Source organism: Hemitrygon akajei, chromosome 11 (assembly GCF_048418815.1).
Source record: "Hemitrygon akajei chromosome 11, sHemAka1.3, whole genome shotgun sequence".
Classification (NCBI taxonomy): Eukaryota; Metazoa; Chordata; class Chondrichthyes; order Myliobatiformes; family Dasyatidae; genus Hemitrygon; species Hemitrygon akajei.
In genome coordinates, this window is record NC_133134.1 from 121,748,309 (window position 1) to 121,774,688 (window position 26,380).

The window sequence follows — 26,380 nt, forward strand, 5'->3', positions numbered from 1 at the left end:
CATTGAAATTGCAACATGAACTGCAACGTGCTCAAAACCTTTCATAACAAATCTGTATGTGGTATGATTTTAAAATTCAGCATCCAGCAGCTGTAGCTAAAGACATCTAAATGCAGAAATGACATGCACAGTGAGTTCTTATTGCTACTTCTTTTTGAACCAGTTCTTCGACATTGCACTGTTTCAAGGAAGACACGTGAAGAAGCTACAATGTATTCAATCTTTTATGGTATCCTTCTAATAGCTTTTCTTTGAATTTCCATGAGCTATAATTTACATGAGAATGTAACACCCAATCTTTCTCCATACAAGCACAAAACAGCCTTATAAATGTATCACCTCATACCATTGATCCCTGTTGGTGAATTTAGGAATGAGAGCAAAAACAATGTATTGTTGACATGCACTGGTAGGTGTGTTACTGATTTCTCCCACTGAAACCAGATGAAGGAAAGATTTGCATTTATGTAATGTTTCATGTTACCTCAAGATACCTGCAATTCTTCTACAGTGCAATATGGTATTCCTGTAGTGCTATACTGAAAGGCCATTGGGGATTTCATTAAATTTTTGCACAGAGGCAGAGTATGATGTCACATCTAACATGGGGTCTAGTTGGTATGCTGTCCTTAGGTTGTTAGATGTCCTTAGGAATCTAATTGTCCTCATACACATTTGGAGGTTCATTAAAAGGGAAAGGAAAATGACAGGTGTATTGGGGTATAATATGGATGCTCAATAAAAGACGTTTCAAGTTTGATGATAACAAACAATTAAATACACGGATGAATGCCAATGATTACCATCCTCGGAGAGTTAAGCAATTTACATTCAAATATCAGAGTGACTTGCATAGAGGTTCATTATAATAGTCTGGATAGCCAGTGAGTTAATGCGAAAACTCTGAGAGTGGGTTTCAAGTCTCTGCCTACTCATTATAAGAACTCTGAGTGAAATACTTTGGATAATCCCAGCTGAGTTTTATGAGGTCTTGGCAATATAGGGCTCTCATAATGATATGCTGAGCTGAAATCCATTGACATTCTTGCTCAGGGAATATATTGTGTGAGAAAGGGAAAATATTGTTTTGTCATACAGACCTCACGATTTTGTATTCAGGAATGAAAGTATACTGGACAGGAGTGAAAGTTTTACAGTAAAACTAACACAGGTGCTACCATTTGGTGGCCAAACTTGAAAGTTAGTAAATGCACAAGACTGCTAAGAAGTAACAGATTTTAAAAAAGTTGTCTTTAGAGGGCACCGTTCAGAATCTCAGGGCATCCTGAAATGTAGTCGCTCTTTAAATCTGATTTCCAAAGTGCCCACAACATTAAGTACTGCAATATGCCAAACAGTAAAAAAAAGTAATGATTTTAATTCTGATTATTTGATATTCTTTTCCTTATTGTTCAGTCATGAGATGTGAACACCTCACATAGCATTTATTGTCCATCCCAGAGTTTGGCTGAATTGAGGAGACTATTAACAGTCATCCACATCAGTGATTCTAGAATCACCTATAAGCCAGACTAGTAAGAATGGTGTTTGTAACATTGATGGGCTTTTATGAAAATCTAGCAGTTTCACTGTAGGCATAAATTCTTTAATTCCAGATCCTAAATCAATGGTTCAGATCAATTTAACCACTAGGCTCCTGAATCCACATGTGAAAAATGATAAATTCAAGCCACTCAAATTTTGATGCAACTTTGGTTGCAGCCAACAGTTAAATGGAAACCACAGTTAAAGACAAAATATTCCCTTGGGAATTTTCATTCATGGTTAATCAAGAAAAGCCAACACAAATTACCTGCAGTAAATCATACCTGACTAATGAAGTAAAGAGTTAATTCAAGTGGTTCAGTAAATGATATATACATAGTCTTTCAGAAGGCACTTGACAGTGCACTCAAAGAGACTTGTTAAAATAATGGCAGCCGTGAAATGAAGGAGAAATAAGTAAAATGAATAAGAAATTGTCTTTGTGATAGCAAGCAGGTAATACTAGTAGATGAATTAATGATTTTGTTTCTTCATGGAAATGGATTTGTCCCTGCCAAACCATTATGCTTTCTATTTTGTAATAAGCTACCTAAGCTCAGGCATAGACATCCATTTTCAAATCTTACAGAAACAAAACATGATTATGAGTAATACAATTAATAATAGTGAGGCAACACACACACACAATGCTGGTGGAACTCAACAGGCCAGGCAGCATCTGTGGAATTTGAATTCATTTAAATCTTACATTCATCCCACAACGTGAGGGAGTAAAAGTCTTGTCTGTGACTCCATCACAATGTACAGACATGTAAATTTATCTAATGGCTTGTAGAAAGAAGCTGTCCCATAGCCTGTTGGTCCTGGTTTTGATGCTGTGGTGCCATTTACCAGACAGAAACAACTGAAACAGTTTATGGTTGGGGTGACAATATTCCAGGCCTTCTTTCTGCACCTGCTGCTGTAAATATCCTCAATGGAGGGATGTTCACATCCACAGATGTGCTGGGCTGTCCATACCACTCTCTTCAGTGCCAAGCAATCAAGGTTGGCACAGTTCCCGGTCAAGGTCATGCAGTTTGGTAGAAAAACGGAAAGGGATGACTATTTTCTAATGGAGAGAAAATACAAAAAAACAAGATGCAGAGAGACTTGGCAGTCTGTATGCAGAATTTACTAAAAGTTAATTTGCAGGCTGAATCTGTGGTGAGAATGGCACATGCAATGTTAGCATTCATTTCAAGGGGACCAGAATATAAAGGCAATGATACAATGCTGAGACTTTATGAAGCAGTGCTGAAGCCTTACTTGGAGTATTGTGAGCAGTTTTGGGCCCCTTTTCTTATAAACGATGTGCTGAAACTGGATAGAGTTCAAAGGAGGTTCACAAAATTGTTTCCAGGATTGAATGACGTCATATGAAGAGTGCCTAATGGCTTTGGGCCTGTATTCACAAGAATTCAGAAGGATTTAGGGTAACCTTATTGAAACCTAGAGAGTGGTGAAAGGCCTTGATAGAGTGGATGGGGAGAGGATATTTTCTATGGTGGGAGACTCTAAGAACACAGGGCACAGCCTCAGAATAGAGGGGTGTCCTTTTAGAATGGAGATGAAGAGGGATTTTTTTTAGTCAGAGGGTGGCGAATCTGTGGAATTATTTGCCACAGGCAGCTATGGAGGCCAAGCCTTTATGTATACTTAAGATTGATTCTTGATTGGTCGGGGCATGGAGGGATACAGGGAGAAGGGAAGAGATTGGGGCTGAGAGGAAAATTGGATCAGCCATGATGAAATGGTGGAGCAGATTTGATGTGCCAAATGGCCTAATTCTGCTCCTATATCTTATGATCTTGTAATATGACATCTTATCAAACACATTCTGGAAGTCCAAATTTATAAGATCAAGTTAAACCTTGTATTGGAGTCCCTGTGCCTGGATTCTTGTATATAATTCTTGATTCTGCACTTCAGCAAGGGCATGTTGTCCTTAAAAGGGGAAGTGGCCAGTGCTTCCAGCTCATAGCCGCATGGATGTCTATTGGATGCTGATCTTTGATACTGTTCACGTGGATTTTGCATGTTCTTCCTGCAATTGCATGGATTTCCTTCCAAATCCCAAAGATGAGCAAGGATAGTAAAGTATGCCTCAGTGTTGGTGTATGAGATAAAAAAAAATTAAAAGTGGAATTGACAAATTATTCCCAGTTTAAAGAGATGGAGCATGAGACTACTGGAAGCTGGCATGGAGTAGAAGGGCAGAATATCCTCCTTCAATACTGTAGCAAGAAGAGGGTTCCAGGCTGTGTCTAGGTATGAATGGCTTAAGGTATGAGTAAAAATTAAAGAGTATTCTTGTTCACTACTTAATAAGGATTGACAAGATTAAACGTGATTGAAATATACAGAGAAGTCTATTCTATTGGTTGAGTTTGTGAATAACTAGATTTAAAATCAATGGCAGATCTGCAGGTGAGATGATAATCACCTTTTTTATAAACAGTGAATTATCAGTATGTAGAATGTTCCATTTGAGAAGGTGATTGAAGCTCATTATTAAGAATATTGTAATGATCCTGGTCAGGGAACAAAACTGAGCGTAATGGATAAATTGCAGATGTATCTCATTAAAAAAACCTTCCCTTTTATGAGCTCTAAATGACCTAGTCTCTGCTTTAGTATGTAGTCCATTGATTACACGAAAATTATACAGTAATCTGATTCCTCCTGCTCGTATCTAATGCTATTTTCTGTTGTACTTAAGATTAAGAATTTTTACAAAGCTACATGTGTATTATCCATCAGATCACTAATGCTCTGTGAAGCAGAAACAAAATTTGGAGCTGAAGAATCAGATTTTATTTTCTTCCATTTGCCTAAAATTTGTAATGCTATTTTACTTTAGTCTTGAGATTTTTGGAAGTACAGTAATGAATTTTGTTGTGAGCTGGAACATTTGCATTTTCCACTGCCATAAAAAATACCAATTCTATTATTTGACAAGGGTGTAATGGAATGATCTTAATCTATCTTGTTTGCAGTTGGCTTATTGTACACTTTGTATTTCAATTAGTCTCTTTTTTCTCGCAGTACAGGGTAGTATTTGTAAACTTGATTAAGAAAATTTGACTTTGTCAAATGAACACCAGTTTGTCAGATTGTGTATTTGACCCTTGAGTGACACGAATCCACAATTAACCTTTTCATTTTGCTTTTGTTTCAGCTGATAAGGCAGAAAATCAAGGCATGTTTGCAGTTGCAGAACTGCAAGCTATTTGTTTCTGTGCTCAATTATCTTCTCGCAGTTGGCAATTTCTTAAACAAGAATGCCGGCAACGAAATAGCAAAAGGATTTTCTTTGTCATCTCTGCCGAAGGTAAGCTGAATGCTGATCCTACCATAAGCAAATTTCTATTTAAATGATACAGGACCCAGGGCCTTCCTGTCAAAAATAGAGGCACTGAGAGTGTTGCACTGTTAAATCGAAAGAAGATGTGAAAGGTATTTGGAATTGAAACTATGTCACCCATTCTTTACTCTTAATTCAGATGGCAACTAAGTTCTGTTTGCTTTTAGTCAGAAATAATATGAATTTTTACAATTGTAATCTTCTGGTTAAGGACTATGAATTGCATGATCTGTGCAGGGATATTTTAGTATGAAACGTTTCTCGATTTTCATACTGGTCAGAGAATTGCTATATCCTAGGCTTCTGTACATTTCTGAAGAACAGGTGGATAATTAGAGTGAATGTAGGACTGACCAGGGATAAAAGAGGAATCACATACCAGGAGCCAGATGAGGTAGGGGAGGTCCTTCATCAATAATTTTCTTCAGTATTCACCTGTGAGAGGGACCTGGACAAACATGAAGTCATCGTAGAACAGACTGGTATGCTGGAACATGTCAAAGTTAAGAAAAAGCAGGTGCTGCAGTTTTTGATAAACAATAGGAGAGAAAAGTCCTTTGGACCAAACATGATATACCCTGGGTTACTATAGGAAGCGAGGGAAGAGATTGTTGTGCCTTTGTGCTCATTAACTATAGGAGTAGTGCCAAAGGGCTGGAAGCTTTCAAGTATTATTCCTTTGTTCAAGAATGGTAACAGGGACAGCCTTGGGAATTGTAGACCAGTGAGTCTTATATCAGTGGTGGGCAAACTATCTGATAGGATTCTTAGTCACAGCATTTAAGTGCATTAGTCTGATTAGCGATAGTTAGCATAGCTAGGAGCATGTTGTGTCTGACAGGGCTGATTGAATTCTTTGAGGATGTGAAAAACTCATTGATGAGAGTAGAAGATGCAGTGTATATGGATTTTAGTTAGGCTTTTGATAAGGTTGCTTTTGATAGGCTCCTTCAGAAAGTCAGGAGGCATGGGATCCAGGGCAACCTGGTTATGTGGACTCAGAATTGGCTTGCCCACAGAAGACAGAGGATGTTAGCAGATGAAGTGTATTCTGTCTGGAGATTGGTGACCAATGATGTTTTACTGGGTTCTGAACTGGGACCTCTGCTCTTTGTCATTTTTATAAATGACTTGGATAAGGAAGTGTAAGGGTGCATTAGAAAGTTAGCTGTTGACATGTATACTGGTGGTGTTGTGGATAGTGTAAATTGTTGCCCGAGATTACAACGGAACAAAGGTTGGATGCAGAGCTGGGCTGAAAAGTGGCAGCTGATGTTGAATACGGCAAACTGCAGAATACTGGGTAAATAGCAGAATTATTAACAGTGTGGAAGAACAAATGAAGGGGAAGAGAAAATCTGCAGATGCTACAAATCCAAGCAACAGACACAAATGCTAGAGGAGCTCAGCAGACCAGACAGCATCAATGGAAAAGAGCGCAGTTGACATTTCAGGCCAAGATCCTCCATCAAGGCTGGAGAAGAAGATCAAGGAGTCAGAGTGAGAAAGTGGGGGGAGGGGAGGTATGACCACAAAGTGATAGGTGAAACTGTGAGGTGGGGGAAGGAGTGAAATAAAGAGCTGGGAAGTTGATTGGTGAAAAAGAATTGGCTGTAGAAGGGGAATATCTAATAGGAGAGGACAGAAGGCCATGGAAGAAAGAAAAAGGGGGAGGAGCACCAGAGGGAGGTGATGGGCAGGCAAGGAGATAGGTGAGAGAGAGAAATGGGAATGAGGAATGGTGAGAGGGAGAGGGCATTACCGGAAATTCAAGAAATTGATGTTCATGCCATCAGGTTGGAGGCTACCCATATGGAATATGAGGTGTTGCTTCTCCAACGTGAGTGTGGCCTCATTGCAACAGTAGAGGAGGCCGTGAATTGACATGTCAGAATGTCAAGTTGAAATGGGAAGTGGAATAAAAACGGGTAGCCACAGGAGATCCCGTTTACTTCTACCATCTCCTGCGAGATTCCATCTCCACCATGCACACCTCTCCTTCTCCCCCACTTTCTGCTTTTGTCAGGGATCATTGTCTACGCGATTCCCTCATACACTTGTCCCTCCCCGCTGATCTCCCTCCTGCTACTTACCCTTACAAGTGGAACAAGTACCACACCTTTCCCTAGACCTCCTCCAACACTACCATTCAGGGCCCCCAAACAGTCCTTCCAGGTGAGGCAGCACTTCACCTGTCAGTCTGCTGTGGTCGTCTATTGTATATGGCGCTCCTGATGTGTATAACGGTGAAATCCGACGCAGACTGGGAAACCGCTTCACCGAGCACCTATGCTTCATCTGCCAGAAGAAAAGGGATCTCCCAGTGGCCACCCATTTTAGTTCCGCTTCCCATTCCTATTCTGACATGTCAGTCCACAGCCTCCTCTACAGTTGCAATGAAGCCATACTCAGTTTGGAGGAGCAACACCTTATATTCCATCTGGATAGCTTCCAACTTGATGGCATGATCATTGATTTCTCATACTTCTGGAAATGCCCCTCCTCCTTCACCCATCCCATATTCCCATTTCCCTCTCAACTTATCTCCTTACCTGCCTAACACTCCTTCCAGTGTTCCTCCCCCTTTCATTTTTTCCATGGCCTTCTGTCCTCTCCTAACACATTTCCCCCTTCTGCAGCCCTGTATCTCTTTGAGCAATCAACTTCCCAGCTCTTTACTTCACCCCTCCCCACCCCACCCCTGGTTTCACCTGTCACCCGTGTTTCTCCCACTCCCCCCCACCCAACTTTTCTTACTCTGACTCACCTTTTACCCCAGTCCTGAAGAAGGGTCTCTGCTGAAACTGTAATTTTCCACAGATGCTGCCTGGCCTGCTGAATTCCTCCACCGTTTTGAAAGGAGTCTTGGGTTCATTCCAACAGATCCCTTAAAGTTCTAGCACAAGTGGATAGGGTGGTTAAGAAGTCCTTTGATGTGTTTCCTTTCATGGATCAGGGTATTGAATTCAAGAGCAGCAAGGCAATGTTGCCGCTCTTTAAACCTCTGGTTAGACCACACTGGGATTATTGTGTTCGGTTTTGGTCAACTCATCTCTGGAAGCATGTGGAAACTTTCAGGATGGTGCAGAAGAGATTTACCAGGGTCACATCTGGAATAGAAAATGTATCGTCTGAGGATAGTTTGAGGTAGTTAGGCCTTTTGGCTTTGGAGAAGAGGAGGATGAGAGGTGATTTGATAGAGGTATACAAAACATGATGGATAGCCAGAGACTTTGTCTAGAGAATTAAATATATAATATTGGTACATTAATAGTTGTTTGTTTATGGAGAACAGCTAGTTAATATGAAACAAACTGAATAATTACTGTATATCCCAATTCATCTGTAAGGTCATTTAGCTCACCCTCCATTGCAAGGTTATCACTGACTTCCATTATCCTATACTGCTTGATGACTAGAAGTTGGCTTTTAAAAGTTCAAAATCATTGCATTCTCATAGACAGTTTCAGTTTAAGAGCTGCTAGCTATGTTTTACCTATTCGCCCTATTCCCATTACTCCATTTTTATTTTATAAGAGATATCCTATTTTCTTACTCAAGAGGAGATCCATCCATTAGAAGAGATGAGAATGGTTGAATGAAGAGCACTGATCTTTCTGAGTGCACATCATTCTGCAAGCAGGTTGAAATATGGAATGCATAAGATGTTAATGCCCCATAAAGAGCATAAAGAAGAAGCTGATAAATGTCATAGCTTGTAATGTATTAGTTGGACATGATTACAAATATTCAAGTATTTAAATCCATTTAGGGCACTCATTATAGGTAGTCAACCAAACATTTTCAATTATGAATGCAATTTGAAATGCCACAATTTCTTATTTATGATTACCTTGTTGTTTTAATCAACTGTCATTGTTCATAACTAGGAATTATTTTACTGCAATGTGCACCAAATTAATGTGTTTGTGATGGATCAGTATTTATTGTAAAGTCATGAATGTCTTTAAAAGAGTTGATTTATAACTTTGCTGGAAACTTGGCAACGGAAATCCCTATGAATGTTTTATGATGACATCTTTGTACAGCAAAGAGAACTAATTCTTCTTGATGTAATGCATATGGGAAGCAGTTTATGATTCTTGCTGAGAATATATTGCAGATTATGAATAATTTGGGTGATAATCCACTATTTTATAAAGAGCTGTACATTGAAGTTCAAACATTACCTCAGTATGGTAAATAAAGTAAAATCCAATATTTTACAGATTGAAATTATCCAGAGATGTTCAGCAATCCTCTAATGTTACTAATCTTGTTACCCATTATTTATAGCTGGTCCTCTTGCGAGGGAAGGACAAGGCATTCACCTTACTTCATGCTCTTGTAGACCAGATTATGTCACAAGAGCCAAGCCTGACAAAATTTCCCGAAGAGCTCACAGAATTTGAAGAAGTTCCTGGAGGTGGGTGGAAATGTCCGAAACAAGCAGCAACATTAGAACATATACAGTGCTGTATCCATCATAATAATTTGTTTCTCTTCCTTCTAGATTCCATTAAGGGTTTGATTGCGGAGGTGGATGGTATGTAAAAACTCCATTTTAATATTTGAAAAGATCTTGTGGTATTGTTTGTCCTCAAGTATCAGACTGACATGATTGATCTTCTGAATATTATAAGGAGGATTAGTATGAAAATGAAAAACTTTGCTGAATTACTGCCTGTTTTTCCCAGTCAGTTGTACTGGATTATTGAGCATAGTTGAAAAGATTATGGATTTTTTTTTGGTGTAAATTGTATTTTTTGCAATTGGAGTGTCACCTGATTCAGATATGGCCTAGCTGTAGTGCGGAGTGAGAGACTCTGAAGCTGGTCAATATTTCACAGACTTTAATGTGAACAATGTTAAAGGGAAAAGAATACAATAAACACGAGACCAAACAGGGCTGTTAACTAAAACTCTCAAATGGAAAATGAAGCCTATACTGTGGCTGAAAGGAATAACTAAATATAAAATGAATACTGCTTTAGAGTCAGTTAACTCGACAATCCAATTTCTCAGGCAAGGCCGAATGCAGGCAGTGAAGCAAAACATTGCTGTGCTGTGTTCAATTCTCGACAAACACTACAAGGGAATGATTGGAGTTGAATACTATCACAGTGAAATAATAATCAGCTGATACATGCATATTCATGAGTGCAATTGCTGACTCTGCTGCACTGCTGAATCCGTGGTTGTGACAGGGCCCCCCTCTCTCGGCACAACCCCTGAGGCACCACAGACCTGTGTCTGCTGGAAGGCCTGGATAAGGTGCCCTTCAGTGATGCTGCTAGATAAGTGCCATGGTGTGCATTGCCAATATTGGAGCCAAAGATATCCATGTAGAGACAGAAGCAAGTGCTTATAAAGCGGTAGCTCGACTAAGTGACACCGTGAGATGAATCATTCTCAAAATGAGGACCCTCCGATTGGAACTAATTGGGCATCTGCTTCAACAATAAAACTAACACAGAACCCCTGAGCCTATCTAAATAAACTCAACAAACTTAAACAGAAATAACCAGGAAACCACATTACAAAGAGAGAGTCGCTCAAGAAAAACACAAGGAACTCTTAAACCATTAATAACTGTTGTTAAGCAACATTTAACCAATGCAGGTGCTCCAAAAACCTCAGAGCCCAGTGCTCTCTGATGCCCTGCACAGGCCTGAAGAAATCACTGCAGGATCTTACTCCCTATAGCTGGCACCTGACGGCCCAGGAAGACCTGAAAATGCAAGATCCAGGGACAGTTCGAGAGACCTGGGGAACTTGAGAGGGAGGCGTGGGGAATTCGAGAGGCAGAGAGACTTGGGGATCCTGAGAGACCTGGTTACCCCAAAAGACTGAGAGACCCAGGAACCTCGAGTGAGATCAAGAAACCTTGGGCGGGGCCGAGAGAGAGGCTTGGGAGTCCTTGAGATGGGGAGGACATTGAAAAATCCTAAACACATTAAATAAGCCTTGGAACAATAAAAAAAAATCTTAGGAACATAGAGAAAAGTCCTTGGGAAACCTTGAAAACAGGATACTTGAAACCTAGAGAAGGAACCTTATCAAATCTTGCTCAGAATGTTTTATTTTTCACAATTTTTCCAGAGGCAGTTAGGATATACTCTCAATTTTACAGATTAAGACAGCATAGCCAGGTTTCTTTTATCGCTCAGCTAGCTGGTTCTCTGTAGGTCTGTTTAATTTGCTACATGAAAGTTCAGTTTTTCAGTCTGTACCATGACTTTCATCAAGAAGTTAAAAATACTCTTGATAGTTACTTGTGTATTTGCATACTACAGCCAGGGATCAGCTTTTGCAGTCGGGCTCTTCCAGAAGTTACACCATTGACTTGAATAATGATTTGTTGAATCAATTGATAAGCTTGGTTGAATCGCTCATTTGGTATGCAGACCTGAGTCACAGGACCACAAAGTTGAGAACCTGGATACTTGTGACCTGAAAAGCTTGGAATAGATAAGGAGAAGGTTAATGTAGACTAGAGAAGCTCGGTATGCAAACTCAGGAATTTCAGAATGTAGAGTCAGGACATGCACTGAGAACAAAGGCACCCTCTCCTCAAGCCACCAATGTCAAAATGTCGCTGTTCAAACTTTGCTGGGTCCATTACTCGGCAAGATCCTTCTGTCACGATGGAGACAGAAACAAGAGTTTATTCATAGGAATTCCAATGGAACATTGTTGTCTTGATGAATCACTCCGACCAATGAATCTTATGGCCAAGGTCAGCTGCCCTTTCTCTGCTGGGTCCACTTTTGTGTGTGGTTCGGGACTTGCTGTCACCCGATTCAAATGTGGCCCAAGTACAGAGTGAGAGACACTGAAGTGGGTTGATAGTTCACAGACTTTAATGTGAACAGTGTTAAAGGGAAAAGAAAACAATAAATGCTAGGCCAAACAGGGCTGTTGAATAAAACTCTCAAATGGAAAACGAAGCCTACACTGTGGCTGAAAAGCACAACTAAATAAAAAACGAATACTGCCAGTCTTCAGAGTACGTTGACTCGACAGTCCAATTTCACAGGCAAAGCCAAATGCAAGCAGGAAGCAAAGTGTTACTGTGCTGTGTCCAAACACTACGACGGAATGAATGGAGTTAAATACTATCACACTGAAATGATAATCAGCTGACACATGCATATACATGAGCACAATTGCCGTATCTGATGTGCTGCTGAACCCGTGTTTGTGATGTGGAGTCTCTGAAATTATTCTGTTTGGCCTAATTTTGAGACTACATTATTAAAATCAGTCCTAAGCACAAAATAAGCCCTAATAGCAGGATGTATTCATCACTATTGAGTGTATCATTTTACTGGAGTCAATGGCAGGACCAACAAGAACACTAATGTTTACGATTGGTGCAGCAATAATAGTAGACACATATTAGAGCATTTTACATGTAATTTACTAAAGATCTAAAGCAGCACATCTAAATCAATAATGAGCAAATAATAGTGTATGTTATTGAAAGCTTTAGTTCAGTGTAATCAGATTAACCGAAGATTTCTATTGAGATTATACCTATTTTTCTTTACATTCATTTCTCCAGATGTATTAATCAATACTTCCAAGTAATAATTTCTAACTATATTGAAATGATTTTAAAGGATTTGTTTTGCCTCCAAAATTGAATTTCAGAGGTAGAACATAATGTCAGCATATAACATCTTCAGCATTGTCAGCCTGGAATCCAGGCAAATGTTTTTGGCTGAACCTAGTGTATTTTTCTTCTGTGCTGCTTAATTCTGTTGGAATGGAAGATCGTGCACTTAGTACATTTGAGTTCTGTAGGAAGTACCTTCCTCAAGTTTTGCTAGAATTTGCACCCAAAGTGGGAAACTCCTGGTAAATACAATCTGAAGAATTCTTACTTCATGGAGACTGTTCTTCCTGCTGTAATATTTTCAATGAATTTCTAAGGTCAGCCAGTCAATATGACAGCTATTCATTTCTGGACTGTCTGCATGAGAGAAGGGCATTGCACGGACAGAGCCTCTTCCTGCATTGGTTAGTTACTTTACCATTAAGTTGGTGTTTTGAAGATGTTGGTTCTTGTTAATATCAAAAATTCAAATTAGAAAGATGGAATATGAAAGGAAATGAAGTCAAGTCATTTGATGGCACAGATACTGCACAGGTAAGGTATTCTCAATTCAGGCATGGTCTCTATTGCTGTCTCTGTGGAGTTTACACACTTCCTGCAGATGTCCAGTTTTCTCCCACATCCTAATGGTGTGTGGGTCAGTGTATGAACTGCAAATTACCCCAGGTGGCAGTAAATAGTAGCTGGTCAGTGGTGTAGTGGCATCTGCACCAAACTTAGGGGCGAATGATCCCGGATTCAAACCTGGCCAGCTCCTTGCATGCTTTCCGTCCGTGCTGTGTTGAGCGTCAAGCTATTAACTCCAGTTCATAAAGCAGCCAAATGCTAAAGAAATGGCAAGGTTGCCACCTGATGCACCAGTGAGGCATGGAAGGATAATTTTTTAAAAAAAGTATAGGTACAGTAAGTAGTAGAATCTTGGAAAGGTGATGGGAACAAGGATAAAAATATTCTAGGAATTGGATTGCCCTGTGTGTCAGCATAGACTCAATTACTGAAATAGCTTCTTCTACTGCATGGCATAAGGAAATATGGAAAGAGGGAGAAAAACAAGAACATAAGATATAGGAGCAGAATTAGACCATTGGGTCCATCAAGTCTGCTCTGCTATTTCATCGTGGCTGATCCAATTTTCCTCTCAGTCCCAATCCCCTGCATTCTTCCCATATCCCTTCATGACCTGACCAATCAAGAATCTATCAACCTCTGCGCTAAATATACATTAAGACATGTCCTCCACAGCTGCCTGTGGCAAAGAATTCCACAAATTCATCACTCTCTGGTAAAAGAAATTCCTCCCCATCTCCACTCTAAAAGGTGCCCCTCTATTCTGAGGCTGTGTACTCTGGTCTTAGGCTCTCCCACCACCTCTCTGCATCCACTCTATCAAGGTCTTTAACTATTCGATAGGTTTCAATGAGGTTACCCCTCATTCTTCTGAATTCTAGAGAATACAGGCTCAGAGCTATCAAACACTCTTCATGTGACAAGCCACTCAATCGTGGAAACATATTCATAAGCCACCTTTAAACTTGCTCCAGTTTGAACCCATCCTTTCTAAGACAAGTGGTTCAAGACTGCTCACAATACTCTTTGCTTTTATATTCTCCTTGCTCTTTGCTTGTATGGAGACTCCAATGGGATGAGGGAGGATTTGGCTAGTGTAAACTGGAAACTCAGACTATATGGTGGGACAGTTGAGGAACAGTGAAAGATTTTTCATGGTGTTCAATAGAAGTATATTCCAGTTAATAGCAAGGAAAATAAGTGTGGGGAGAGCCAGACTTAGATAACAAAGGAAATAAAAGAAGGCATCAAACTAAAATCAAAGTTTTAAATCGAAGCAAGAGGCAGAGAGGTAAAAGAAGCTTGGAGAGAAGCTGTTTTTTTTAAATTGATCGGGGCAAAGAGGCTAGACTGTGCAGGCATGTAATGTAGCACACCAAAGGTTTAAAAAGGAGAGGAAGTTTTCAACGGTTATTTAAATTGAAGCAAGAGGCGGAGAGGGAAGAGGTAAAAGAAGCTCGGAGAGAAGCTGTTTTTTTTTAACTGATTGGGGCAAAGAGGCCTTTAGCGCGCCAAAGGTTTAAAAGAAAGACCGCCATATACAGCGGCCATCATCGGAGTGGACTGAGGCAGAGTGGGACGGCTTTGGCTCAACAGGCAGAGGCGAGGTTGAACGGGGCACGACTGCGCAAACGCGTGGAAGTCTGCCTCTGAGATCAGCGGGGGAATTTAAAAAGCGAGTAGAGGCTGAGTACGAGCTTCACTCCAGGTGAGGTAAGGCCAGGTAAGCACCTTTAATTAATCTGATTAGCTTAGGAGTAGGTAATGGAGGCAGCAGTTAGGGCAGTTGAGTGCTCCGTTTGCAGTATGTGGGAAGTCAGGGCGAGCACAGCTGTCCCTGATGACTACACCTGCAAAAGGTGCATCCAGCTGCAGCTCCTGACAAACCGTGTTAGGGAACTGGAACTGGAGCTGGATGAACTTTGGATCATTCGGGAGGCAGAGGCAGAAATAGACAGGAGTTTCAGGGAGATAGTCACCCCTAGGATTCAGGAGACAGGTAGCTGGGTGACTGTCAGGAGAGGGAAGGGGAATAGACAGGAAGAGCAGAGCACCCCTGTGGCCATTCCCATCAACAATAAGTATACCGTTTTGGATACTGTTGGTGGGGATGACCTACCAGGGACAAGTTGCAGTGGTTGCGTCTCTGGCACCGAGACTGGACCCTCAGCTCAGAAGGGAAGGAGGGAAAAGAAGAGAGCAGTAGTGATAGGGGATTTGATAGTCAGGGGGACAGATAGGAGGTTCTGTGGAAGTGATCGAGAATCCCGGATGGTCTGTTGCCTCCCTGGTGCCAGGGTCCGCAATATCTTGGATCGAGTTCTCAGTATTCTTAAGAGGGAGGGTGAGCAGCCGGATGTCGTGGTCCATGTAGGGCCCAATGACGTGGGTAGGAAGAGTGAGGAGGTCCTGAAAGGTGAGTTTATGGAGCTAGGTGCCAAGTTAAAGGACAGGACCTCCAGGATAGCAATCTCTGGATTGCTACCAGTGCCACGTGCAGGTGGATTTAGAAATAGTAAGATAGTGCAAATCAACACATGGCTGAAGACATGGTGCAGGAGGGAGGGCTTCAGATTTATAGATAATTGGGCAGTTTTCCAGGGAAGGTGGGACCTGTTCCGACGGGACGGTTTACATCTGAACTGGAGGGGGACAAATATTCTTGCAGGTAGGTTTGCTAGAGAGGCTCCAGCAGATTTAAACTAGATACGAGGGGGGAGGGGAGCCACAGTGTAGGAACAGATGTATGGGAGAAGGAAGAAAAAGAAGACAGTAAAGTTCTTTGTACTGTTAGAGATAAACAGAGAGGAAGAGGTGGAGAATTTCTTAAATGCATTTATTTTAATGCTAGGAGCATTGTAAGAAAGGTGGATGAGCTTAGAGCATGGATTGATACCTGGAAATATGATGTTGAAGCTATTAGTGAAACATGGTTGCAGGAGGGGTGTGATTGGCAACTAAATATTCCTGGATTTCGTTGCTTCAGGTGTGATAGAATCGGAGGGACAAGAGGGGGAGACGTTGCGTTGCTTGTCAGAGAAAATATTACAGCGGTGCTCTGGCAGGATAGATTAGAGGGCTCGTCTAGGGAGACTATTTGGGTGGAATTGAGGAATGGGAAAGGTGTCGTAACACTTATAGGAGTGTATTATAGACCACCTAATGGGGAGCGAGAATTGGAGGAGCAGATTTGCAAGGAGATAGCAGATGTTTGTAGTAAGCACAGGGTTGTGGTTGTGGGAGATTTTAATTTTCCACACATAGACTGGGAAGCCCATTCTGTAAAAGGGATGGATGGTTTGGAGTTTGTAAAATGTGTGTAGGATAGTTTTTTGCAGCAATACATAGAGGTACCCACTAGAGAAGGGGCAGTGTTGGATCTCCTGTTAGGGAATGAAATAGGTCAGGTGACGGAGGTATGTGTTGGGGAGCACTTTGGATCCAGTGATTACAATGCCATTAGTTTCAATATAATTATGGAGAAAGATAGGACTGGACCCAGGGTTGAGATTTTTGATTGGAGAAGGGCTAACTTTGAGGAAGTGCGAAAGGATTTAGAAGGAGTGGATTGGGACAGTTTGTTTTATGGGAAGGATGTAATAGAGAAATAGAGGTAATTTAAAGGTGAAATTTTGAGGATACAGAATCTTTATATTCCTGTTAGGTTGAAAGGAAAGGTTAAAAGCTTGAGGGAACTATGGTTTTGAAGGGATATTGGAAACTTGGTTAGGAAAAAGAGAGATATCTACAATAAATATAGACAGCATGGAGTAAATGAGGTGCTCGAGGAATATAAAGAATGTAAGAAGAATCTTAAGAAAGAAATTAGAAAAGCTAAAAGAAGATACGAGGTTGCTTTGGCAAGTAAGGTGAAAGTAAATCCAAAGGGTTTCTACAGTTATATTAATAGCAAAAGGATAGTGAGGGGTAAAATTGGTCCCTTAGAGAATCAGAGTGGATGGCTATGTGTGGAGCTGAAAGAGATGGAGGAGATTTTGAAAAAATTCTTTTTTTTTTTGGTATTCGCTAAGGAGAAGGATATTGAATTGTGTAAGGTAAGGGAAACAAGTAGGGAAGTTATGGAGACTATGACGATTAAAGAGGAGGAAGTACTGGCACTTTTAAGGAATATAAAAGTGGATAAATCTCTGGGTCTTGACAGGATATTCCCTAGGACCTTGAGGGAAGTTAGTGTAGAAATAGCAGGGGCTCTGACAGAAATATATCAAATGTCATTAGAAATGGGGATGATGCCGGAGGATTGGTGTATTGCTCATGTGGTTCCATTGTTTAAAAAGGGTTCTAAGAGAAAACCTAGCAATTATAAGCCTGTCAGTTTGACGTCAGTCGTGGGTAAATTAATGGAAAGTATTCTTAGAGATGGTATATATAATTATCTGGATAGACAGGGTCTGATTAGGAATAGTCAGCATGGATTTATGCGTGGAAGGTCATGTTTGACAAATCTTATTGAATTTTTTGAAGAGGTTACGAGGAAAGTTGACAAGGGTAAAGCAATGGATGTTGTCTATATGGACTTCAGTAAGGCCTTTGACAAGGTTCCGCATGGAAGGTTAGTTAGAAAGGTTCAATCGTTAGGTATTAATATTGAAGTAGTAAAATGGATTCAACAGTGGCTGGATGGGAGATGCCAGAGAGTAGTGGCAGGTTGGAGGCCAGTGACTAGTGGTGTGCCTCAGGGATCTGTACTGGGTCCAATGTTGTTTGTCATATACATTAATGATCTGGATGATGGGGTGGTAAATTAGATTAGTAAGTATGCAGATGATACTAAGGTAGGTGGCGTTGTGGATAATGAAGTAGGTTTTCAAAGCTTGCAGAGAGATTTAGATCAGTTAGAAGAGTGGGCAGATGGATTTTAATGCTGATAAGTGTAAGGTGCTACATTTTGGTAAGAATAATCCAAATAGGACATACATGGTAAATGGTAGGGCATTGAAGAATGCAGTAGAACAGAGTGATCTAGGAATAATGGTGCATAGTTCCCTGAAGGTGGAATCTCATGTGAATAGGGTGTTGAAGAAAGCTTTTAGTATGCTGGCCTTTATAAATCAGAGCATTGAGTATAGGAGTTGGGATGTAATGTTAAAATTGTACAAAGCATTGGTGAGGTTGAATTTGGAGTATTGTGTACAGTTCTGGTCACCGAATTATAGGAAAGATGTCAACAAAACAGAGAGAGTACAGAGAAGATTTACTAGAATGTTACCTGGGTTAACAAGTTAAACAAGTTAGGTCTTTATTCATTGGAGCGTAGAAGGTTTAGGGGGCTTGATAGAGGTGTTTAAAATTATGAAGGGGATAGATAGAGTTGACGCTTTTTCCATTGAGGGTAGGGGAGATTCAAACAAGAGGACATGAGTTGAGAGTTAAGGGGCAAAAGCTTAAGGGTAACACGAGGGGGAATTTCTTTACTCAGAGAGTAGTAGCTGTGTGGAACGAGCTTCCAGTAGAAGTGGTAGAGGCAGGTTCGGTATTGACATTTAAAGTAAAATTGGATAGGTATATGGACAGGAAAGGAAATGGAGGACTAGGTGAGAGTAAGCATTCAGCACGGACTATAAGGGCCGAGATGGCCTGTTTTCATGCTGTAATGCATGGTTGTATGGTTATATAAAAACTCGTGCACACAAAGTTGCCAAGAGTAGTAGGAAACTGGGAGACTGGGAAAACTTTAAGAAGCAACAAAGAACCACTAAGCAAGCTGTAAAGAAAGGGAAGCTAGACTATGAAAATAAACTAGTACAAAATTTAAAAATGGATAGTAAAATTTTTTATAATTGCAAATAAATTGGAAAAGGGTGGCTAAAGTTAACGTAGATCCCTTGGAGGATGAGGATGGGAAATTGATATCGGATAATGAGGAAATGGTAGAGGCTTTGCATGACTATTTTGTGTCGACCTTCATGGTGGACACATCTAACATGCCAAAGAGAGATGTTTTGAATGCGATGGGAGTTGAGGACCTCAATACAATAGCTATCACTAAAGAGGCAGTGCTGAGCAAACTTGTTTGCCTGAAGATACATAAATCCCCTGGTCCTGATGGAATGCATCCTAGGGTACTGAACAAAATGGCAGAAGTTGCAGTAGAGGCCTTGGTGATGATTTACCAAAATTCTCTGGGCTCTGTGCAGCTCCCGGTGGATTAGAAGAGATCAAATGTCATGTCATTGTTCAAAAAAGAATGTAGGCAAAAGGCAGGCAACTATAGGCCAGTTAGTTTGACGTCTGTAGTTGAGAAAATGCTTGAAGCTGTCATTAAAGGAGAAGTAGCGCAGCATCTGGAAAGAAATGGATCCATTAGGCAGACGCCGCATGGATTCAGCAAAGGCAGGTCCTGTTTGAGAAACTTACTGGAGTTCTTTAAGGATATAACGAGTGCAGCGAATAGAGGGGATCAGATGGCTGTTAGTTACTTGGATTTACAGAAGGTGTTTGATAAGGTGCTGCATAAAAGACTTACCCAAAAGATAAGGATGCGTAGAGTTGGAGGTGATGTATTAGCATTGATAGAGAATTAGTTAACTAATAGAAAGAGATTGGGATACATGAGTGTTACTCTGGTTGGAAATCAAAGGTGAGTGGTGTGCCGCAGAGGTCGGTGTCATGGCCCCTTTTGGCAATCCCCCACCTTGCTATTTACCTCAGGAACTGGGCCTCAATCCCTTCCATTTAGTTTCCAGTCATTCCCAGGTTCCTCTAATTATTCACACCTGCTTTCCATCAGAAAATGCAGGATAAAGACCCTGTGATCACAACAAGGAGCTGCCAGTTTGTTGGTGTGAGTAATCTCATTTCATGATTCTTAGGACTGACAGTTCTAAGTCTAGCATTGCTCCTAAATATCAATTCCACGCTCACTACATCAATAATGCCTCCCGACTCTGCCTCTGTGCCCATGTTCTGCACTTGGGTTCATCCATTGCCATGCTCATGCAACAGAATGAACTGGCCATAATGAACCCAGCAGACACGGATCTCATACAACAGGCCCTTGCCAATCAGGGCTACCTACTGGGCACCCATGACCAACTACTTAGGGAGGTCACGGAAAATCTTCAGACTCTGTCCACGAATGTACAGAAGGTCAGTGAGCTGGTGGACCTTCACTGAGTTTCCACTTCTCTTCCTCCATCCCCTCCAAGAATCCTGACTACCCAAATCGAAACGCTTTGATGGCATCGCCCCTGGGATCAGCAACACAGTCCCTGCGAGAGCCATATGTACCCGAGCCCAAACCCTACACTGGGGACCTAGGGAGGTGCTGGGCTTTCCTGTTACAATGCTCTCTGGTCTTTAAGCTACAGCCACGTACCTACGCTTCAGATAAATCCAAGATTGTGTACATCATTGGGGCTGTTACGAGGGGATGCCTTGGCTTGTGCAACCGCGATATGGGATAACCGATCAGAGATTTGTTCCTCCTTCCCCTCCTTTGTTGCTGAAATGAGGAAGGTCTTCGAACAACCCATTCTCTTTGTCAGGGTTCGCGAAGCGTAGCAAGGTATTCCATTGAGTTCTGAACCTTAGCTGCAGACCCAGGGTGGAATGACAAGGTCCTACAGGAGGTGTTTCGACAGGGCCTCTCGGACAAGATAAAGGATGAATTGACAGCGAGGGATGACACGGACTGTCTGGACTCTCTGATCTCGCTAGCCACTAGATTAGATAATCAACTTCAAGAGCGGCTGAGAGAAAGAACCAGTCGCCCCACTCCTCGGGGAAGCCCATGGTCCACCTTGTCAGTCCCAGCCAGCCTCCCTTCCCCAGCCACTCCAAGTGTAGCACCTGTACCGACCATCCCCACCACCCTGGGGGAGGAACCGATGCAGCTGGGACGGAACCAGCTCTCCCCGGCTGAACGACTGCAGAGGTGGAGAGCTGGGGATTGTTTCTATAGTGGCCAGCCAGGACATTTCTGGGATAGCCACCCTCAGCAGCCATAAGGGAGGGCACCAGTGAAAATGGGGTCCTGGTGAGCCAGACGATATTCCCTTCAGCCCCCCAGACTCGGATGCAGGTCCCGGCTACCATGAATTACCAACAACAGTCTCTGTCCCTATCCACTTTGGCGGATTCCAGTGCCAAGGGCAATTTGCTGGACGAAGACATAACCTCCCAGGCTGGAATACCTCGTGAGCCGCTAACTACCATCCTGGAGTCCCGGGCCCTGGACGGAAAACTGCTAGCTCAGGTGACCCACTGTATGCCTCCCCTGACCTTGATCCTATCCGGCAACCATCAGGAGGAGGTAAGGTTCAGTCTCATTTGTTCACCTCAAGCCACAGTAGTTCTAGGGTATCCATGGCTGACCAACAATATCCCCACATCAACTAGTCTACCAGGAGGATAGCCAAATGGAGCCAGTCTTGCCATGCCAACTGTCTGCGGTCAGCCCTATCTCCCAGGGCAGCTACCGCGACCCTGCCTGTCCCGGAACCACTCGATTTGTCCTGAGTCCCCACAGAATACTATGATATGGGACCAGTATTCAGTAAACAACGGGCCCTTTCCCTGCCTCCACACCGCCCATATGATTGTGCCACTGATCTTCTCCCCAGGGCCTCGCTACCCACCAGTCGCCTTTTTAACTTATCCCAACTGGAGAGAGGCCATGGAGAAATACATTAGTGAGTCCCTCACGCGGGCATTATCAGACCTTCATCTTCCCCGGTAGGTGCTGGTTTCTTCTTTGTAGAAAAGAAGGACGGGTCGCTTCGTCCTTATATTGATTACAGAGGCCTAAACAGCATAACCGTTAAGAATAAGTACCCTTCACCCCTCATTAGTTTGGCTTTTGAACCACTGCATGGAGCCACCATTTTCTCAAAGCTGGACCTTTGTAACGCATTCCATCAAGTCAGGGTGAGGGAGGGGGACGAGTGAAAGCTGGCCTTGTATACACCTCTGGGCCACTTTGAATATTTGGTCATGCCGTTTAGCCTCACCAATGCTCCTGCCGTTTCTCAAGCCCTCATTAATGGCATACTGAAGGACTTTATTAATCAGTTCGTATTCGTTTACCTGGATGATATCCTGATATTTTCTAGCACCCCCCAGGAACACGTTCACCATGTCCGTCAAGTCCTCCAAAGACTGTGGGAAAGCCAATTATTTGTGAAGATGGAGAAATGTGAGTTCAACGTTCCTTTGGTCAGCTTCCTGGTTTATATCATTGAGAGCGGGCTGGTGAGAGCAGACCCTGAGAAGATCCGGGCAGTGGAAGAATGGCCTAGGCCCATGACCCGCAAACAACTTCAATGATTCCTGGGGTTTGCAAACTTCTACTGCTGATTTATTAGAGACTACAGTCGAGTGGCGACCCCCCCCCCCCTTACCCGGCTTACCTGACTTACTACCCCCTTCTGTTGGGAATCCGAAGCTGACTCGACATTCACCGACCTGAAGAGGCGGTTCACCACCGCTCCCATCCTGGTCCATCCGGACCCAGCCCGTCAATTCATTGTCGAGGTGGTCGCCTCTGACTCCGGGATAGGAGCAGCCATGTCCCAGCGATCAAGTTTGGATGAAAAGCTTCACCCCGCGCCTTCTATTCTCACTGACTGTCCCCCGCTGAGCGAATTTACGATGTGGGGAATCGGGAACCCCTGCCGGTCAAGCTAACATTGGAAGAATGGAAGCACTGGCTGGTGTGGGCAGAACAACTGTTTGTGGTATGAACTGATCATTAAAAACCTGGGGTATATTCAGACTGCAAAACATTTGAACTCCTGCCAGGCCTGTTGGGCGTTATTCTTTGGACAGTTCAAGTTTTTCCTCACATACCATCCAGGGTCCAAGAACGGGAAGCCAGACGCACTCTCCCACCAATCTGACTCCAAGGAGGACACTTCCAGCCCAGGGACTACCCTCCCACCGTCCTGCGTGGTTGCCACCCTCACTTGGGAGATCGAGTCCAAAGTAAAAGAAGCCCTCTGGAATGACCCTGACCCCAGCAATGGACCCGGCGATCGCCTGTATGTGCCTGTTTCCATCAGGTCCTAGGTTCTTCAATGGGGGCACACATCTCAGTTCGCCTGCCACCCTGGGAGTGATCGGACCCTAGCGCTCCTGAAAAAACACTTTTGGTGGCCATCCATGGAGGCAGATACCCATTCCTATGTCTCGGCATGTTCCATCTGTGTCCGGGGCAAAGCCTCTCATCGGCCACCTGCGGGTTTACTTCCTCCTCTACCTGTCCCTGGTCGCACATCGCCCTAGACTTAGTCACCGGTCTACCCCCTTCACAAAGGAACACCACCGTATTCACCTTGGTAGACCGGTTCTCCAAGGCGGTGCACTTCGTAGCCCTCCCTAAATGCCCTTCTCCTCAAGAAATGGCATATCTTCTCATCCGCCATGTCTTTTGCCCCCACGGAATCCCCGCAGACATCGTCTCCGAATGAGGTCCCCAGTTCATCTCACAGGTATGGAAGCCCTTCTGTCAAGCCTTAGGTACATCAGTCAGCCTGTCATCCGGCTTCCACCCCCAGACGAACGGCCAGACGGAACGGGTCAACCAAGACCTGGAGGTGACGCTACATTGTGTAACGGCAAACAACCCATCGACCTGGAGCGACCACCTCCCGTGGATTGAGCATGCCCACAATTCTCTGGTGAGCTCTGCCATTGGAAGGTCTCCATTTGAGTGCTCCCTGGGGTACCAATCCCCGCTGATCCCCGCACAAGAAGAGGAGATTGCGGTACTATCGGTTTGGGACCATATCGATCGGTGCCTTAAGGTTTGGAAGGAGACACACACGGCCCTACTCAGATCAGTAAAACACAATAAGAAGACGGCCGACTGACACTGGACTCTGGTGCCTGAGTGGAAACCAGGGCAGATGGTGTGGCTTTCATCCAAGGATATCCCACTCAAGTACGAGCATAGGAAACTCTCCCCTCACTTCCTGGGACCATTCAAGGTTGAAAGTATTATCAATCCCACAGCAGTCCACCTAAAACTGCCAAGATCTATTGCATCCACCAGACTTTTCATGTTTTCCAGTTAAAGCCAGTTTCCGTCAGCCCCTTGCGTCCCCCGGCTGAGACTCCCCCACCTGCCCGTATCATCAACAACCATCTGGCATACACCGTCCGAAGACTACTGGATGTGCGTCGTAGGGGCAGGAGTTTCCAATACCTGGTAGACTGGGAAGGGTACGGTCCAGAAGAGTGTCGCTCCTTTATCCTGGACCCTTCCGTCATTCAGGACTTTCATCAGGACAATCCAGACAGGCCTGGAGGATCGCCTGGAGGCTCCTGTTGAGGGTGGGGTACTGTCATGGTCCCTTCTGGCAATCCCCCACCTTGCTATCTACCTCAGGAATTGGGGCCCCAATCCCCTCGTTTAGTTTCCAATCATTCCCAGGATCCATTAACTACACACACCTGTTTTCCATCAGAAAATGCAGGATAAAGACCCTTTGATCACAACAAGGAGCTGCCGGTTCATTGGTTGACCCTGATGTGAGTAACCTTGTTTCATGGTTCTTAGGACTGCCAGTTCTAAGTCTAGCATTGCTCCTGGATACTGATTCCATGCTCACTATGTCAATAACACCTCCCGACTCTGCCTCCGCGCCTGTGTTGTGCACTTGGGTTTGTCCACCGTGCAAAGGTTGGTGCTGGGCCCACAACTGTTCACAATATACGGTAATGATCTGGAAGAGGGGACTGAGCATAGTGTATCTGAATTTGTTGATGATAGTCCCTCATGACAATTGTAACATTGCCCTTTTGGCAAGCTTTATCTTTCTCCCATTGTAATTTGTAGGCCATATCCTTACTGGGTGTCTGTATACATCTCCCATCAATGTCTTCTTTCTTTTGCAGTTCCTTAGCTCTATCAATGGTTCAACACCTAACAACCCTAAGTCGTCTCTTTCTAATGATTTGATTTCAGTTTTGAACAACATAACAATGCTGTCCCCTCTGCCTTCCTGCTTATCCTTTTGATACAATGTGTATCCTTGGACATTAACCTCTCAGCTATAATCTTCTTTCAGCCATGATTCAGTGATGCCTACAACATAACATCTGCCAATCTGTAACTGTGCTACAAGTTCATCTACCTTATTCCATATACTGCGTACTTTCCAATATACCACCTTCAGTCCTGTATTCACCCTTTTGGACCTTGTCCACCTTTTACATTGCAACTCATCCTGTTGACTGTAATTCTGCCCTATCAACAGCCTCTCCTCACTACGCATTGTCTCTTTGTAAACTGGCTACCCCATCTTCAGCATTATTATCCGCCTTTACTACAATACTTCCTGCATTAAAATATATACAGCTCAGGACACTAGTCGCATCTTGCTCAACCTTTTGATTCCTTACGTTGTCTGAGGTCTTACCAACATCTGCCTCCACAACCTCTCCACTAACTGTTCTGGCACACTGGTTCCCATCCCCCAGCAGCTCTAGTTTAAACCCAACATGCAGCATTAAAAAACCTTCTGGCTAGGATATCAGTTCCCTTCCAGTTCAGGTGCAAGACGTTCCTTCAGTACTGGTTCCACCTTCCCTGGAAGAGAGGCCAATGATAGAAAGATCTTATGCCCTCCCTCCTACTCCAATTCCTTAGCCATGTATTAAACCGTATAATCTTCCTAGTTCTGGCCTCATTAGAAGGTGACATGGGTAGCAATCCTGAGAGCACAACCCTAGAGGTCCTGCTCTTTAACTTCGCACCTAACTCCCTGAAGTCTCTACGTAGAACCTCATCATTTGTGCTGCTCATGTCATTGGTACCTATATGGACCATGACTTCTGGCTGTTCACCCTCTCAATTAAGAATGCTTAAGTCTCAATCTGAGATATCCTGGACCTGGCACACGGGAGGCAACATACCATCCTGGAATCTGGTTCTCGCTCACAGATCCTCTTGTCCATTCCCCTAACTAGCGATCCTTTATCAACACAGTGTGCTTCTTCTTCTCCCTTCTGAGTCAGAGGCAGACAGTACCAGAAACCAGGCCACTGTGACTTTCCTCTGGTAGGTTATTTCCCCTGCGCTTGCCCCTGCCTTCCTTTAATTTGCTTCTGCTCATCAATCCCAAATACTGATTGTTCTGCTCATCAATCCCAAATGCACCTTAACACTGTAGAGACCTGCTGCTACATTTGTACTTGGACAGTGGACCTGATTGAAGCCGCCTCCACTCAAAACTTCCAACGTCTGGATTGGCCACTAGTCAAAGTTCTTTTTTGCTGTAGCGGGCTGCTGCCTTTTGTACTCAGGCAGTGAACCT

The 26,380-nt window shown here is 43.1% G+C and overlaps 1 protein-coding gene across 2 annotated transcripts in view; it reads left to right on the forward strand.

Annotated features, from left to right (window-relative positions):
• The window catches only part of LOC140735980 (uncharacterized), a 143,778-nt gene that overhangs the window by 108,394 nt on the left and 9,004 nt on the right, over window positions 1-26,380 (forward strand). For both annotated transcript variants that reach the window (XM_073061620.1, XM_073061621.1), the window contains exons 12-14: window positions 4,727-4,879; window positions 9,209-9,338; window positions 9,426-9,458. In XM_073061620.1, coding sequence (XP_072917721.1) covers window positions 4,727-4,879; window positions 9,209-9,338; window positions 9,426-9,458 — 316 coding nt within the window. The remainder of the gene's footprint in view (window positions 1-4,726; window positions 4,880-9,208; window positions 9,339-9,425; window positions 9,459-26,380) is intronic.